Genomic DNA, 16,906 nt, shown 5'->3' with positions numbered 1-16,906 from the left:
TAGTTCCCTTGGTCTTGGTGTCTAACTATTATTTAGGAGATATAAAGAAAATTCAAACATGTGAAAAAAGCACGATCAAGATACTCTAATAGAACAGTCACTGAAAAGTTGTTTTTTTAATGTGCACAAAAAAGGTTGGAAATTTCTCCAGGTTTCGAACCAAGGATCTCCACACCTATACAACCAGGCCCTTACCACTCTGCCACTGCTGTCAGTTGATTACCTCTCTTAATTTCTGCCTTATAAATGACATTTCCGATTAGTACACTAGAATGATAACTCATAGATCTATCAGTGAAATTCTAGAACATTCTATATGCATTATATTGAAGTGGTCAGAGAAAATGTGTTTTCTATTAGAGTAGCTACTACAAAAATTATGAAAATAGTGTGTCGTGCGGCCAAGTACAGCAGGTGAGGGTGGGTGACATACTTGCTTTACGGAACTAAGAAAATGTCATGTTTCTGTAACTCGATAGTGCTTGAACGGTAATTAATCATTTCTACTGTGGAAACTTCCTCAGGGTATATAGGGCATCTCCCATTGGTCCAATCTGCCCAGCTATCTTCACATCTTCAAATTCAATTCTTAGCCACACAATCTTCAATGATTCCTGAAGGGGGAAAAAGTTCAAGGCGATTTAAAAGGAAGTGTCAAGGCCAACACTTTGGAACTTGCAATTACAAAAAGAAGTGATATCCGCACAAAAGCAGCCAAGCTGTGAAAAATGGTGCGGTCTTACCCAGTAGAAACCATCTTGCAAGAACCTGCAAGATCCTGCAAGTTCTTGCAAGAATTTATGGTTTCAAGAATTTCTCGTCAAATACTTGCAAGAGTAGTTAAAATCTTGCAAGAAAATATAACTGCAGGAATATCCAGTGCAAGAATTACTCTATTCTTGCAAGAACATAAAAATCTTGCAAGGACTATACAGATTCTTGCAAACCTTCTTACTTGAATTTAATTATACACTTGAAAGAATTATATAATATACTTTGGGGAAAATGATTTACATACTATGATGACTATCTGCCGAATTAAGGAAAGTTCTGGATTATAGCTAGCTACCCCTGGAGCCAGTAGTTCATGGAGAGTACAAATATATCCAAGTAACAGCATGTTATGGCAATACATTTTACAGGTAGCTTCAGTACAGGTAGTTGTCATTCATGTTTTTTTTTCTTTCTTTCAGTGTTTATAGCTATACAAGACTGATAACACCATGCCAAGAGCCTGACAGAAGTCACAGAGTCACCAGAAGGATAAGCTGTTGCAGAAAAATACCGAAATACATTTCAAATTATTAAATACAATATTCTATAATAAGCGCGTTATTTAGAGTAAAGAATATTACCATAGAAACAGCTTCTTTAGCAACGGTGTCGAGTGGAGTAGTGAAGAAAGCATTATTTTATCAGTGAAATTCTTGATCTAAAAGGTGACATTTAAGTTTTTACTTGTATTTTGAATGATCGCTGGCCGGTTTCTTCCGGTGCGAGTTATTTTCGAGCTGTGACATCGTGACTATTTACATCATAAAGCAACTCTAGCGGAAGTCGCCGTTACTTGTAGTATGGCACCTTATTGTGACATGGCAAAGGAAGTTTAAAGACTGAGAGGAAAAGTGCAATATTAGTGCGAGCTGGTTGTGACGGCTACGAGTAGTGGCCGGTCTTTCAGCCCGCTATGGTGCAAACTACATGATGGTACCCTACAACACTGCAACCGTAGTTTTCTAGCGTGAAGGCGAAGAAACTGGGAATTTATCGACGTGTGAGAACATGCGTCTCCGAAGTTCCATCACTATGCAGAGCCTTCTAGGCAGTAAAGTCAGTGATGTCTTGCTTAAATTATCTGGTAAGCTAGTTTGTATCATTGACATATTCCGGTGTGACTAGTATCTATATTATACTGTAGGTTACCAAGTCACTATAGAACAATAATATTTTTTCATACAGAAAGATAGCTACAATACAATACACATCATAGTAGGCGGTTAGCTACATCTTACCACTTCCAAGTTGGCTCTTGCTCTGTTTATCCTGTAAGGAGATAATGTGTAGTTGACTTAAGTGAGCATTTAAATGTTTATTAGTGTGGATGCCTCAACGTCACTGAGAATACCCATAAAGTTGAGAGCATCAACACTGTACATAAGGTTGTAAACAAGATAATGCAGGCAATCATCCAATCAGTTGACCTCAACAACGAAATGATGTGCTCTAGGTAGTGACTAATACTGTTTTATATATGATTGCAACTACATATTACAGGTTACCTAATACAGCATGCAGTGGGGAATTCAAAACCGAAATAGCATTGACAACAACTGTATGTGACATATTTTCAATGGATAAACATAGGAAACAAACTATACAGTGGTGGAACATTCCTTAAATGTGTTGTTTTCTACGATAGCTGGGAATCAAGTTCTGTACAACAATCAAGAGTTAAGTACAACAGCTTGGAGCAAGAGTCATGTCCATTTAGAAGATTATGTTCAGCTTCTAATAAATGTTTTCATATTCATTGATTATCGAATTATAAGTGGCCAGCTATAGGATGCATGTGTAAAGCTAATGATGGTCTTGCAAGACATGCAAGAAACCGAATTGCATTAAACTTTCTTGCAAGAATAGATTTGTAAAATCTTGCAAGAAAAGATATGCCAGAAAATTAATGTCAGAAAATTTCACAAGATCTTGCAAGAATCTTGCAGGACTATTCAGGATTCTTGCAAGAAAAGGTCCTTTTTTATTGCAAGAATGAGAATCCTGCAGGATTTACAGAAATCTTGCAAGACTTTTGCGAGAATCTTGCAAGACTTACATGCGCAGATCCTGCAGGATCTTGCAAGATGGTTTCTACTGGGTAAAATTCCTGGGTAAAAGTTGTGAAATCAAAAGTGGTGGCCAATAAATGGCTGCAATGATGTAAATGCTAATAAATTTTAACAATGGCGGCTTGGCTGTTTTTGTGCAGATATATGTTGCTGTATTGTTGCCCTAGAATTACCTTTGTTACAAGGACCTGTTATAGAATTGAACTCCATAATATTATATTTGTAAACCTCTTTGAGGACTATCACACTACTCTTAACTAATACACCTGTTGAGTAGTGTGGCTCATTATTACAGGCCAAACTTACCATGGTGTTCCTTTAATAATCAATATTAATCATCATTCTGTGGGTATGCATTTTAGCAGTAGACCTGCTCTTTCTGAGCTTGGTGTGTCTTGTACTGCAAGTTTAAAATTGTCTGTAACCATTTGATCACCACCTTAATCCATACTTAGCAAATATGTTTAATGTACACATTTATATTTGTATATTTAGGTCAACACAAATGGAGTGATATCATTCATTGAACCAGTCCCTCAATTTAGTCCAGATCCATTTCCATTAAGTGACAGATATTTGATTTCTCCATATTGGGCAGATGTTGACATCAGAGGCATCGGAGAGGTGTTCTTTAAGGAATCCACTGATCCTTCATTGTTGGCTCAAGCTAATGATATAATACAAAGTGCCACTGTAGCAAGGGGACTGTCAAGGTTTAATCCTCGATGGATGTTGATTGCCACCTGGGATAATGTTGGATATTTTAGTACCCACACTGATATGGTAAACAGCTCATCTATATAATAAAAAAATGAAAGTTTTAAAGGGGAATAGATATTTCCGAAAAAAGCCATGAAACAAGAGAGGATTTTCAGGGTGGTAATGTACACCACAAATCCCTATTTTTGACTGTCTAGTTTTGTTACACATTCCATTCATCATTTGAGATGAGTCAAAATAGGGATTTATAGTTTACATTACCACTCCAGCGATCCCTTCTTGTTTCATGGGATTCCTATTCCCTTTTTGAAATTTTCGTTTTTTTTGTTCATTTATTTTGTATGAACATTTATTAATAAGTTTGTTTTATCAAGAGTCCATTATGATTTTATTGATAATGAAGATTATGGTGAATAGAGAAATTTTCCATTCTATAATATACAGTCAATGTTTTTGTACACACATGAAGCTAATCAAATTGCAGTCTGAATACAGTGTCTCCTACTATGAGTTTATTTCAATAGTTTCTCATCACCCACCTGCATTACCTTCCATTCTAAATTCATTATTGTTATAATTAATCACATATGCTACCCATCATTTTTTAGTTAAGAAAATGTTCCAGAAAGGGATACCGTATAGCGGGTTATTTCCGAAACAGAAATTTTCGTACAAGAAGCAAAATATGAATTTCGAAAGATTTTAATTTCAAAGAGTGCATATTTCGAAGTCCGGATGGATTTCAAATAAACGGAAAATCGTGTCATAAATTATGAAGATGCGTGAATGTTTGCCGAAAACTGACTTACTGATGGAATAATCCCCATTCCTGTGCACTGGAGAGAAGACTGAGGGAGTCTCGGGTGGAGTGAACTCACTGGCACGATCACGCTCGATCCGGCATAGCTAGCTCATAGTATCCTAATCACCATAGATTGTAGAGCAGACGGCATCAATTCCCATTCTGGATCACCTGTTTTCTGGTTATTGGTACAGTAATGATACAGTTTACCCATTATCATCAGCAATACTGAGCTAAAACTCGAGGAATACACGAACGAATCACCGAAAGTTAGACGGTTGCTTTCGCTTGTGGGAATTTATTTTCAAAAAACAACCGGACGTGGGAATTTATTTTCGAAGTGAAGGGCCTCTTCGAAATATCCGAAAATAAAAACCTTTCGAAAATTACCAGCTATACGGTACACTTGACTCAAATATTATTTAAGTGACTGCTATATTAGAGTGTATTTTATCCACCCACATTCAATTATCACAGTAAAGAAGCCACTTTGCAACAAAGTCTTCAGCAAAGATTAAATTTCCCTGGGTTTTGTTATTAGCAAGCAAAAAGCATAACTAACTCGGCGTAATATTTTATGGCTTCATGTAGAGTAATGGCATTTTGACAAGAAGAAATGACCCAGTTTTAGGATGTTTTCATTTTAAAATGGAATTAAAAATAAGTCCTGGACATGCACAGTGATCCATAAAGCAAGCCTTGCTACTTATTATGTAAGCTTGCTGCTATGCTTCTGAAACTAATAATAATAATATGAATCAAGACACACGTGTGTCGTGCGGCCCAAGAAGCCAGCACGCCACACTGAATATATTAACAGGAAGAAAGAAAACACAATTTTCACATCTATTTAGCTCTGTGATCCCTAATCCAATTGGAACCAAATTTGGTATAGAAGTGCCGGACGGTTTGGGGAGTCTACATACCAAATTTGAAGAAAATCGCTCCAGCCATTTCTGAGATACGAGCGAACAAAAGTTTGCTTTAATTTCTTTGTTTTTTCTTCTTCATTTCGCACACTTTGCAAAATCTGCCATAACACATGAATATGTGCTCCAATCGGGCTGACATTTGGCACACATAAAGGGCTCATTACGGCAGATCTTAGTACCAAATTTGGTAGGAATCTGATGAACATTTGCGGAGTTATGACCAATTATTTGCGTAAAATATGGTCGAAGGTCTGTCACACCCACAGGATAAACACCTTGGAGGAATGAATTGAATATTGCTATGTGGATGGAGTAACCATCGTAGGAGTGCCTTTTTGTGGTTTGAAAGGAATCAAGATAAAGACCATGGAGACATGATACTAAATCCAACATGTGTCACAATTATGCGATCAATTTTTATGAATAAATAAACTATTAGTTTTCACGCCTACCAGGTAAACCGCTCAGAGCAATGAGCTGAAAATCAGTATGTAGCTGGAGTAATCATCATAGAAAGTCCTTGCAGTAGTACAGACGAATCAGATTACAAACCACTAAGTTATGATTCCAAAGGCAACTACGTGTAGCAAATCCGAGATAGAGATACTCTAATAGAACAGTCACCCTAATAGAACATTCAGCTACGTTTATAACTTACTCCATTATAGAATTATATGACATTGCAAGTTATTCTGTAGGGAATTCAGCTACAACCAGTTAATCTGATAGACAATTCAGCTACAGGAAAGTCACCCTGTAGAAAGTTCACCTAGAAACAAGTCACCCTGTAGAGAGACCAACTAGAAGAAGTCACCTTGTAGAGAGTTTAGCTACAAAGAAACCATCATGTAGAGAGTTTAGCTGCAAAAAAATCGCCCTGGAGAGAGTTCAGCTACAAAAAGATTACCCTGTAGAGAGTTCAGCCAGGAGAAGTCACCTTATAGAGAGTTTAGCTGCAAATAAAACACCCTGTAAAGAATTCAGCTACAAACAAACCGCTCTGTAGAAAGATCAGCTAGAAGAGTTACCTTGTAGAGAGTTCAGCTACAAAGAAACCATCATGTAGAGAGTTCAGCTACAAACAAATCACCCTGTAGAGAAATCAGCTACAAACAAATCACTCTGTAGAAAGATCAGCTAGAAGAAGTTACCTTGTAGAGCTGCGCAATTATATCGATTATGTAATTAATCGATTGCACACACAATCACAATGTGTAATAATTGCATTTTAAAAAAAATAATTGATTAATTTGTGTGATTACTTAATATGCATGAACAAGAGTATACAATAATAAACGACTTTTTCAAGATGGTGGATGAAGAAGACGCTCAAGAAACCGTTCAAGAAGAAACTGTGACGGATTATTTAAAGAGGCGGAACTTTGTGCCGCCTACACACTACACCAGCAAGATTTGGAAGTATTTCGGATTTAAAGGTGATGATAAAGATAAAAGGTATGTGTTCTGTGGGCTGTGCAGAGCGAAACTGAAGTATTGTCGTAATACTACAAATATGGGAACACATTTAAAAGGAGTCCATCCACTATTCTATGCTAAGTCCAAGCTACAAAAGAAATCCACAGACGAAGAGTCGTACAGCTGGTGGTAATGAAGGAACGCCAGAAGATGAGAGCCAACGGACACTAGAAGACAGCTTTCCAACTACCACAACAATGCCCGCTAGGTCCAGGAGGGCAAAGGACATCACTAATGCCATTGGATATTTTGTGGCCAAGGATATGATGTCAATTAGCACTACTGGTGGTGTTGGGTTTAAAAGGTTAATACGTGTACTTGAGCCAAGGTATGTAATACCACATAGAAAAACCTTTACTGATAAAACTGTACCTGCAATGTATAACAGTTTAAGGAATGATTGTGTTTGGGCACTTGTTTCCTCGGCCACCAGCCTTGCTTTGACTACTGACTGCTGGACTAGTCGTGCCACTCAGTCATTTATTGACGTCACGATCCACTTTATTACTAACACTTTTCAGCTGAAATCTTTTGCACTGGCCAACGAAAAGCTTCCAGTCAGCCACAATGCTGAAAACTTAGCAGCTGCACTTGAAAAGGTGCTAGAAGAATGGGGACTGCTACATAATAATGTGGCCTGTGTCACAACAGATAATGCTGCAAATATTGACAATGCTGTGTGTGACATACTTAACTGGCCACATTTGGGATGCTTTGGTCATACGTTAAACCTCGCTGTTAAAGCCAGCCTTAAGATTGGACAGGTGAAAGATGCTGTAGCAAGGTGCTCTCGTTTCGTAACTTATTTTCATAAGTCTTCAAGAGCTACTTATTTGCTAGAAGTAAAGCAGCAAGCCCTTGGTTTGCCATCCCATAGTCTTCTTCAAGATGTTGAAACCAGATGGAACTCAACCCTTGATATGATTGAACGAGTGTTAGAACAGCAAAGTGCCATCTGTGCAACACTCATAGACCAAAAAAGACTTGATTTGATGCCTCAAGATTCCGAGTTCAGGATTCTTGAAGGAGTTGCTACAATTATTAAGCCTTTTCGTCGTATCACCAGTCAAGTTTCTGGAGAAGAGTACGTGACCGTTTCTGCTGTTAAGCCATTGCTACATTATCTGATTAACACTTTAAAAGAAGATCAATCTTCAAGTGATACTAGCACTAAAACAACTACCTTAGGAAATACTCGAGCAAGCGCAAGTAATTGTGTGGTAGATGTTACCAAAAGTGCACGAAAAGCCATCTTAGACAACCTTTCCACTAGATACCAAGGTTCTTTAGTCAACATGTTACTGTGTAGTGCTTCTTTTATGGATCCAAGATTTAAATCCTTACCTTTTGTTTCAGTTGACTACAAAAAAGAGATTCACACAAATGTAAAGCAACAGGCTATCGATTTGATGAGAAGTTCTAAGAGAAACTTGGAAAGTAGTGACAAGGAAGCTAGTGGCTCAGGTACTGGCCCACCACGCAAAAAGAGCAAGCATCCCGATGAGACATGGAGCGTGATCTTGGGGCCAATGTTTAAGAAGGGAAGTGAGGATACTTGTGGTACATCTACTGATGATCAAGAAGTAGATAAAGAATTTCAAAAGTATTTAGCTGAAGTCCTGATCTTGATTGATGACAACCCATTGAAATGGTGGAGGGATAACCAGTTACGTTACCCAGTGCTTTCAAAGATTGCCCAACAACTGCTGTGCATTCCAGCAACCAGTGTGCCATGCGAGAGGCTATTCTCCACATCAGGAAACATTATAACACCAAAGAGAGCTTCACTGGACCTTAACAATGCAAGCATGTTGTGTTTCTTGGCACAATACTTACCTGACAAGTAGTTTGGAGTTAAAATTCAACTATAGTACTATGCAAACAGTTTCACAAATTACAATGATTTTTAAGAACTTTTTGTTGTAAACACATTTTTAATCTTGTTATCTCTTCAGCTTGTGTACCTGTGTGAAATAAACATGAAAAGTAACAAAAGTTCATAATAATGCAAATTTTAAATGGCATGGCAATTAATCGCATTATCATGATTGTACATTGACAATCACTGGCAATTGCAATTGTACCCACAATCGCACAGCTCTATTGTAGAGAGTTCAGCTACAAAGAAACCACCATGTAGAGAGTTCAGCTGCAACCAAATTACCCTGTGGAGAATTCAGCTACAAACAAATCGCCCTCTAGAAAGATCCGCTAGAAGAAGTTACCTTGTAGAGAGTTCAGCTACAAAAACAAATCACCCTTTAGAGAGATAAGCCAGACAAAGTAACCCTGTAGAGAGATCAGATAGAACAAATCACCCTGTGGAGAGTTCAGCTACAAAGAAACCACCCTGTAGAGAATTCAGCTACTGTGTAAACAAGTTACCCTGTAGAGAGATCGGCTAGAAAAGGAGAGATCAGCTAGAAACAAGTCAAGGGATCAGTTAGAAACAAATCACCTTGTAGAGAGTTCAGCTACAAACAAAATCACTCTGTAGAGAGTTCATCAGTTTCAAACAAATCACCCTGTAGAGAATTCAACTACAAACAGATAACTATGCAGAGAGTAAACAAGTCACCCTGTAGAGAGTTCAGCTACATTTCAAGTCACCCCGTAGAGAGATCAGGTTCAAATTAAACAAGTTATCCGTAGGGAATAATTGACATGTAATAAATGTATGTATTATATAATTTGTACATTTACTGATAGTTCAAGGATTTAAAATCTGCTTCATCTTTTTCTTCTTCCTGTGGTAAAGATTGGTTTTATAAGCCCCAAACCGACCTATTGGGGTATACAAATACAAAAAGAAGTGAAATCTAATCCAAAACAGCCAAGCTGTAAAAAAAGAGTGCGGCCCTCAGAAAGGCTATTGTGAAAAAAGCCAAGGTGGCGGCCAAGAAATAGCTGTGATGGTAGGTTAATGGTGAAAATTTTAATAACGACAATTCAGGTGAACAAAATTCACCTGAATTGTCGTTATTAAAATTTTTTCCGTTAACCTAGCCATTTCTTGGCCGTCACCTTGGATTTCATATCCTTTTCACAATAACCTTTCTGAGGGCCGCACTCTTTTTTTTTACAGCTTGGCTGTTTTGGATTAGATAATAATAATATGAATAATACGACAAATTTAGTTTTGTCTGAAATATGCTTACTGTTTCCTTTTCTGATACTTACTAGTGGATCTATGCTCATTGCAAAGAACCACTAGAGGGTTGTTTTGAGATAAAGAATGTTTTCCAAGATGGTTGAGTTCTTATAGGATTTTTGCGAAACTTGAGCAATTCCTTTATGAACTCATTATCGTGGTTGAATACTCAGGTAGTCTTGTTGAAAAAATAGTTATAGTAATAGTGTTGATGGCAATCAAAAATAGGTTGCGTTATCGTATGTATCCAGATTCGGAGCATAATAAAATTATGATAGCGCCCCAGCTGGGTATGCATAGGAAAAAAAATCACCTCACTTCAGTACTAGTCTTTGGTGACACTTAGAATATAAGTTTTGTTTTTGTCTAAGTATTGTTTTTGTCTGATATTGAGTTAAAATCTTGTCTTACGTCCATGAGCTCAGGGGTTCAAAATAGCATGAACTGTGGTGAAGAGAGCAAAACATGTTGCTATACATGTAAAATCTGGCTCATATGTTTTTGTGAAGTGACTCACTACAATACAATTGGCATCATCATAATTATGAATGCACTACAGTAGTTTCAAGAAAATAATATTATGGTGACCATACAACTGGGAGAATAGTTTTTCTCCAAATGTGCGACTATCCACATGCCAATTCACAACTTACTTTCATAAGTAGTCTTGCTAACAAGAGATTTTTTTATAAACCCATTGAATTTATGACAACATATAAGTATTATTCACATGCACAAATGTGGTGCACTGCTGTAGTTTCTTGGGAACCATGACACAGTTACTATATACCATGTGTCTTGGTACACTTCATTGTTGTATTTTCCACAGTTTATATAGTCTGATAAATTTAGCATATGTTTTATTGCAATTACATGTATGATTTCAGACCAACACATTTCAAGCTCTACTTGTTACTGATGGTAGACACTCATTTGTTGTTTTCAATTACCTTGATGATGGTATCAGCTGGACTCGTGGAGATGCTAGTCAAGTAGATGCTCAAGTTGGGTTTAATTTTGGAGGAGACCTGTTAAGATTTAATGTGTTTAATACTTCGAGGACTGCAGCTATCGCTGATATTGAAGAAATGTCTAATACTGGTAGTTCTGGTCAATATGTGTACCGAGTTGATAATGCAGTAATAAGGAGCATCACTATAACAGGATGTGATGAACTTCCTAGTATGTAAGATAAATTATCTTTGCCAATTCATTCTATATACAGTGGAACCTCAGTTATCCAGACCCCACTAATCCAGATTCTTGGTTATCCAAATTATGAAAATGACTGTTTTGTTAGAGTAGTGACTGTTCTATTAGGGTAGCTGGATGATATTGATATTTTTACCAATGTTCTTTATGTTATTTTATACACAGTTTCAGAGATATGGAGTTTTTAGACTTATGGGGCGCCCTTTTGTCCAGGAGTTATGATACCTGAAGTTCCTCTTTAGTGTCTTCATCTAAGCTTGCCGTGTGGAGCCCTTTAACAACCAACTGTTGTCCAGAGCAATTGAGTTAAATAAACATACTTTGACAACAGAAACTTTGGGATATTCCCTTGGTTTTGTTGTCAGACATGGTATCATATCATCATATAGTACAGTATATTGGGAATCAAGCCACATTCTCACAAAAAAATCAACTATAAACCAGCCTCATAATAACTTCAAATAAAAATCCGGAGTGACTTATTGTTGGGTCATGCTGAAGGCACTTTTGGGCTTGGACATATGTACCTCACTAATACTGCCAAGGCACCATGAATTGGCTGGAATTTTCTGCTGACTGAATTGCTTGTTTTCTAATGCTTCAGACAAGCATAACTCGATAACATCTCAGGTTAAGGGCTTAATTTTTTCTGTCGGATGTTACTTCAGCCAGACAGGTGCCTTTTGGCATATGTGACCATTCAGCAAAAACCACCTAGTTAACAAAACTTCCTTATTTTCTCAGCATTATCTGTAGTGTCCAAGGATGGATCACCAAAGTTTCAGCCTATAGTGTTGAGTAGTTTTGAAATTATACTGCTAGAGAGCAGGAAGAGTAAGAAAATCGATTTGTACAGCAACTGTGCTAAAAATAAATTACAGGTGCTTACTACATTTGCAGCCATAACTTCAGTTTTCATTAGTCTACACAGTGTTGGAATTTGGCAAAAAGTGTTTGCCTTAGATTGACAAATCAACAAGGTACATGTATAGTTTTTGCCTTAGATTGACAAATCAACAAGGTACATGTATAGTTTTATCCCTGTTGTCACTTGCACATATGCATATGAAGGCAGTTTTTTGAAGCAGCGACAACAATCTTGTTTACGTCTACCACATTGTAAACTGACATGCATACTGTTGGGGCTACTGAAATGAAATGAGCATTTTTGAACTCTCTATGTGCAGAAAATAAGATGGTGTATTATATAGTTATACAACGGGCATGAATGCTCTGCCTGATATAAACGCATGAGCCTGAGGGACGTTAGGCCCGAAGGCAAGTGCGTTTAAACAGGCAGAGCACCAGTGCACGTTGTATAACTGTTATGCACCACTCACCTAATAGGTGGGGAGAGTCTTACAAGACAGTTGTAACACTTATAAAGGTCAGATTTCTAACATCGATTGTGGGTAACCAACCCGAACTTTCTGATGACGTTCCCTCTATAGTACTGCAACCACCTGAGATATTGAAAGCTAGTACGCTATGGTTTATATCACTAACCTGTTCAACTCTCATCATGTAGTGCTCAGCATGCCAGCGTGATCACTCAGTCGCCGTATAGACTAAGTGCCAGACTAATCGCCATAATGATTTTCCTGAGCGAAAAAAAAGCAGCTAATAGACAGTTTAAGTAAACAAAACCAAACTACAAAACGATACTAGTCTAATTCTTACTATTTACACTAGCTAAACTCGAATCTGGTGGCATGACAAAAACTGGTTACCACAATCGAACGTAAAGGTGAGTATTATTTAGAATATAGCTTTATTGAGTTATTGTCGAAGTGGACTACAGTTTAACTTGGGCTCAGATGGCACCAAACTAGTAAAGTGTATAAGTACGTTTATATATATATATAAACGTACTTATACACTTTAGTAGTTACTCTAGTCTACACATATATATATATATATATATGTAGACTAGAGTTGTGGCCACCGTGTTGGCTTTTTCGATCGCTATTGGCTGCTTGGTAAACATACATATTGGCGACGTTATGTCCCACAATCGACCTTTACATGTCAGGCTATAAAAGAATTTGATTGATCTGTGAGGTGTCTCCACATATTAAGTGAGGTGTCGTAGTGGTCTCGGCTGCCGGCACTTGTGCATTGCTGCACAAAACCACAGACAGTGCAATATCTGTATATTGCACTGCGGTCAATGCATTATAACTTATAATGCACTCATTGCGGTCTACAAAACTGCAACCAGTGTGTTATAAGTTATAATGCACTCACTGCAGTCTGCAGCAGTGCAATATACAAATGATGGCACTGGTGGTGCCTTTGAACTGCCCACGCAGAGTGGTACATAGTTTTAATCAATTTGAGTCCTGCTTCTCAAAATAATGTCTTGGTTAAAAAGTTAAAACTATTTTATTTTTGGTAGTATACATAATTTTACATTTAAAAAAAGTTTTTTCTCAAATTGCATGTTTGTGTGAACTAGGCAGGTTTTTGCTGAGACGGTCATATATCGCAGTACATACAATGCACACATCATGAACTTACCTATGTCCTCCTTTGTTCTGTTAATTTTTGCTGACAGTGCAAGGTGTCAATTTGTGGAAACGCATAGTGGCTTTCCTGTGCTATGCGACTAGCTACAGAAAATGAAATGACTAGCTATTAATAATTCCCATTTATAAGGGAAATCATCTGAATTTTCTGTAGTCACTGGAATGAATGCAGACACATTTCTCATAGTGTTCTTTAATTACAATGCTGTGTATCTGAGTGAACATAGCTGAAAACCAAGTGATTGTTCACTTCTAAGGTTGGGGGCACATGTGAGACGCCAAATTAAAATTATGGTATGTCTGGTGCTGGTACCATACTGTAAGTGCTGGTTCACCAGTCATAATTACATTTTTAAAAGGTAGACAAACAAGACATATGGCATCAAGAATATTAAATTTGAGGAGAGATCATAGAAATAGAGGTGAAGAAACAAGGGAGGTCATTTATACTTGCAGATAAACTAGTAGACATTTTAATCCGTATACTTCAGTCTTTAGTCATGACTGAGCTAATTAGGGATTAAATGTCCAATATTGTATCAGAAGGTGTGGGAAACCTTCTTGTTTCATTAATATATCTAACATCTTATAAATTTACAATGTATTGTGTCTATTATTTGGGGTTATGCAGTTGCACCCCCTGTGTTGTATCAACCATAGGCTGTCTTGCACAGTTATTAAATCCAAATCAATACCCCTAATTGAACTTGAAATTTCAAATTTTTTTCATGTGCCACATTTTTAACTTTGGGACTGTGGGAAAACTGGATACTGTTAACTGTTCCATTTGATAATGTTCAGGTGTTGTGTACTTTCTGGGTATATTGCTTTTTCTTTTACACAGTTCTAGTGGACCCTGATACACCATCAATCATCAATGGTGGAGTAATGACATTAACTGGACCAAGCTTTAACACAACTAGTAGTCATGAGAAGATCACATGTGTATTCACTGATGATGATGGTGATGTAACTGAAGGTATTCCACGCCAGCTCTTTACAAGACCTATTCAGGGAATCATTGTATATTGTAAGGCAATCTGTCCAATGCCTTTATTTAGAAAGTTGGGTCCTCATAATTTAACGGTTATGTTGAATGACACCAAATTTGTTGGACAATTTGAAGTTGGTAAGGGTGGTGTAGATATATGTGTGTGGGTGGTCAAGACTAGTCTATGTATATACTAGTTGTACTCATGCTAAATGTGTGTGATTCTAAGACAAATGTTTTGTGCTTTTGTGTGAAGACACTTAAATTTGAACATTACTAATGATAACACATCATTACATACCAACAAAGACATGATTACGCATAGCTAATGATGTGCACGCATAATTTCTACAATGGTGTGTGGCACTAACATATCTAGCTATAATGTTGGTGAACTTGCATCAACAATGAGTGACTGATGTCATAGTTTATATGATGTAGGTTGGCCTTGTGCACTGGAATTTCTGCACATCTGTGCAGTACTCATGCAGATGACTTATAAGATGCATGTGTCCAGTTACTCTACACATGCAGAGTAGTGATGTGCGATATATCGAAAAAATATCGATTTTGCGATAATTTTGTCGATATCGTTATCGTATCGATTTTCGATATTGCTTTAGCAGATTTCGATATTTATCGAAAAGGTAATTTGCGATAATTATCGAAATATTGAAGAATATTTCGATAAATCTACAGCATTTAGTGTGTGATTGCACAATCACGCTAGAAATGAAGGTTGGTTCTGTACTATCTAGCCACTGTAAAAACTTGTCTGCCCGTTTTCTAGGCTTATTAGTTTTATGCAATGGTTTGTGTGCAAATTGTATTTCAAGCATATTTATAAATATCGGCAGCCCACGCAATTACACCACCCACACAATTAAAAATTATTGAAAATCGTATCAAAATCTCGATATTTACCCCAATATCGTATCGATATAATATCGAAATAAAAATCCTGATATCGCACACCACTAATGCAGAGATCTACACAGCTCTCCGAGTGAAGGTGGCATATCAAGATGTGTCCCATTACAACCATGCACATATACACGAAAGAGATTAGTTTTGAGCGACAAATGCCACAATTGGATTGTACTCTACTTCATTTGGATGATGTTGCATGAACTAACATAAAGTGTCTGAGTGTGGTATGAGGATCAGTTTACCAATAGCTGGTGCATCACCACAATGAGCTATATTCTAATTCAACTTGTGTTTGCCATATTGTGTTATCTATTAGAGTAACTGAATTGGACTCTACATCCTAATCATGGTATTGTTGTGTTGTTTACTTATTGCATGACAAAGTGTGTATGCGGTATAGTATTGAATATGGGTTAATAATCGTCTGTACTGAGCAAGGTCAACACCATGTGTATTTGGATAGAGAAGAGTTGTATTTTAGTTGCTTTCAGAATTAGGTATCAGCATAGCTAAGGTGAATTCTTCATAGGAAGAGTGTTGCTTAATTAGAGGTGGTATGTGTTCCATTAGGGTAGATATCGCAATGTATGTTCTATTAGGGTAGTTAAACTAATAGAGCTCCTGGAAGTTTCAGCTCTCTCTGTAGAGTTAACCAAGGAGTGAAAATGTCTCTCCCTACACATTGAAGACTGCAATAGCAACTTCATGATCTTGTCCACGATTTGTCGCCTAATAAGATAATTTATGTTCTATTAGAGTAGTTGAACGTAATCTTACTTCTTCCTTGCGAACAATGGTGTCATCCTGCAAGCAGCCTGATTGGAGTGATCATTGCTTGTTAACTTGCCACACCCACTACGAAACTATCCTTTTTTGACTCTCCTTTCTCCCTTGCAGTGGTGTGCCAGTAATCCTCCATTTTAGGTCTGTCTGTAGTCCCTGACGTGCTTGTCTTCGTGTTGCAGTAACTATACTTCGTGTAGCGCACGGCGGTGTAGGCTTCAGGACATCTATCCTTGTAGTGTACAGCACAGCAGGGTGTAGAGTGTGTATTGCCGGTGAGTCTTCCTTCTGTAGTCAAATAGCCTGATATGAATGATCATCGCTCATAGAATTGCCACACCCACTACGAAACTCTCCTTTTATACTGGTGGATGTATTTGCCAGATGATAGCGTACACACCAGATCACATGATCAAATTCGCTGATGGGATTGGTTAAATCATGAAAAAGTGATTGATCCTATCTCACTGTAAGCTTTTGTTAGACCATACTGTCATCCGATTTCTATTGGCAACGCGTGTATACCGGGACGCTGTAT

General features: G+C 37.4%; 1 protein-coding gene and 1 long non-coding RNA gene across 2 annotated transcripts in view; both read left to right on the top strand.

Moving 5' to 3' along the window:
- LOC136246311 (sushi, nidogen and EGF-like domain-containing protein 1) overlaps positions 1-15,194 on the top strand; it is a 36,223-nt gene extending 21,029 nt beyond the window's left edge. Inside the window, exons 3-6 of the mRNA XM_066037709.1 lie at positions 3,339-3,626; positions 10,812-11,106; positions 14,509-14,793; positions 15,097-15,194. Coding sequence (XP_065893781.1) covers positions 3,339-3,626; positions 10,812-11,106; positions 14,509-14,793; positions 15,097-15,194 — 966 coding nt within the window. The remainder of the gene's footprint in view (positions 1-3,338; positions 3,627-10,811; positions 11,107-14,508; positions 14,794-15,096) is intronic.
- Positions 1-16,906, top strand: part of LOC136246801 (uncharacterized) — a 185,404-nt gene that overhangs the window by 43,397 nt on the left and 125,101 nt on the right. The window lies entirely within an intron of this gene.

The sequence above is a fragment of the Dysidea avara genome, chromosome 2 (genome assembly GCF_963678975.1).
Source record: "Dysidea avara chromosome 2, odDysAvar1.4, whole genome shotgun sequence".
Classification (NCBI taxonomy): domain Eukaryota; kingdom Metazoa; phylum Porifera; class Demospongiae; order Dictyoceratida; family Dysideidae; genus Dysidea; species Dysidea avara.
This window is presented reverse-complemented; position numbering and strand designations above follow the sequence as displayed.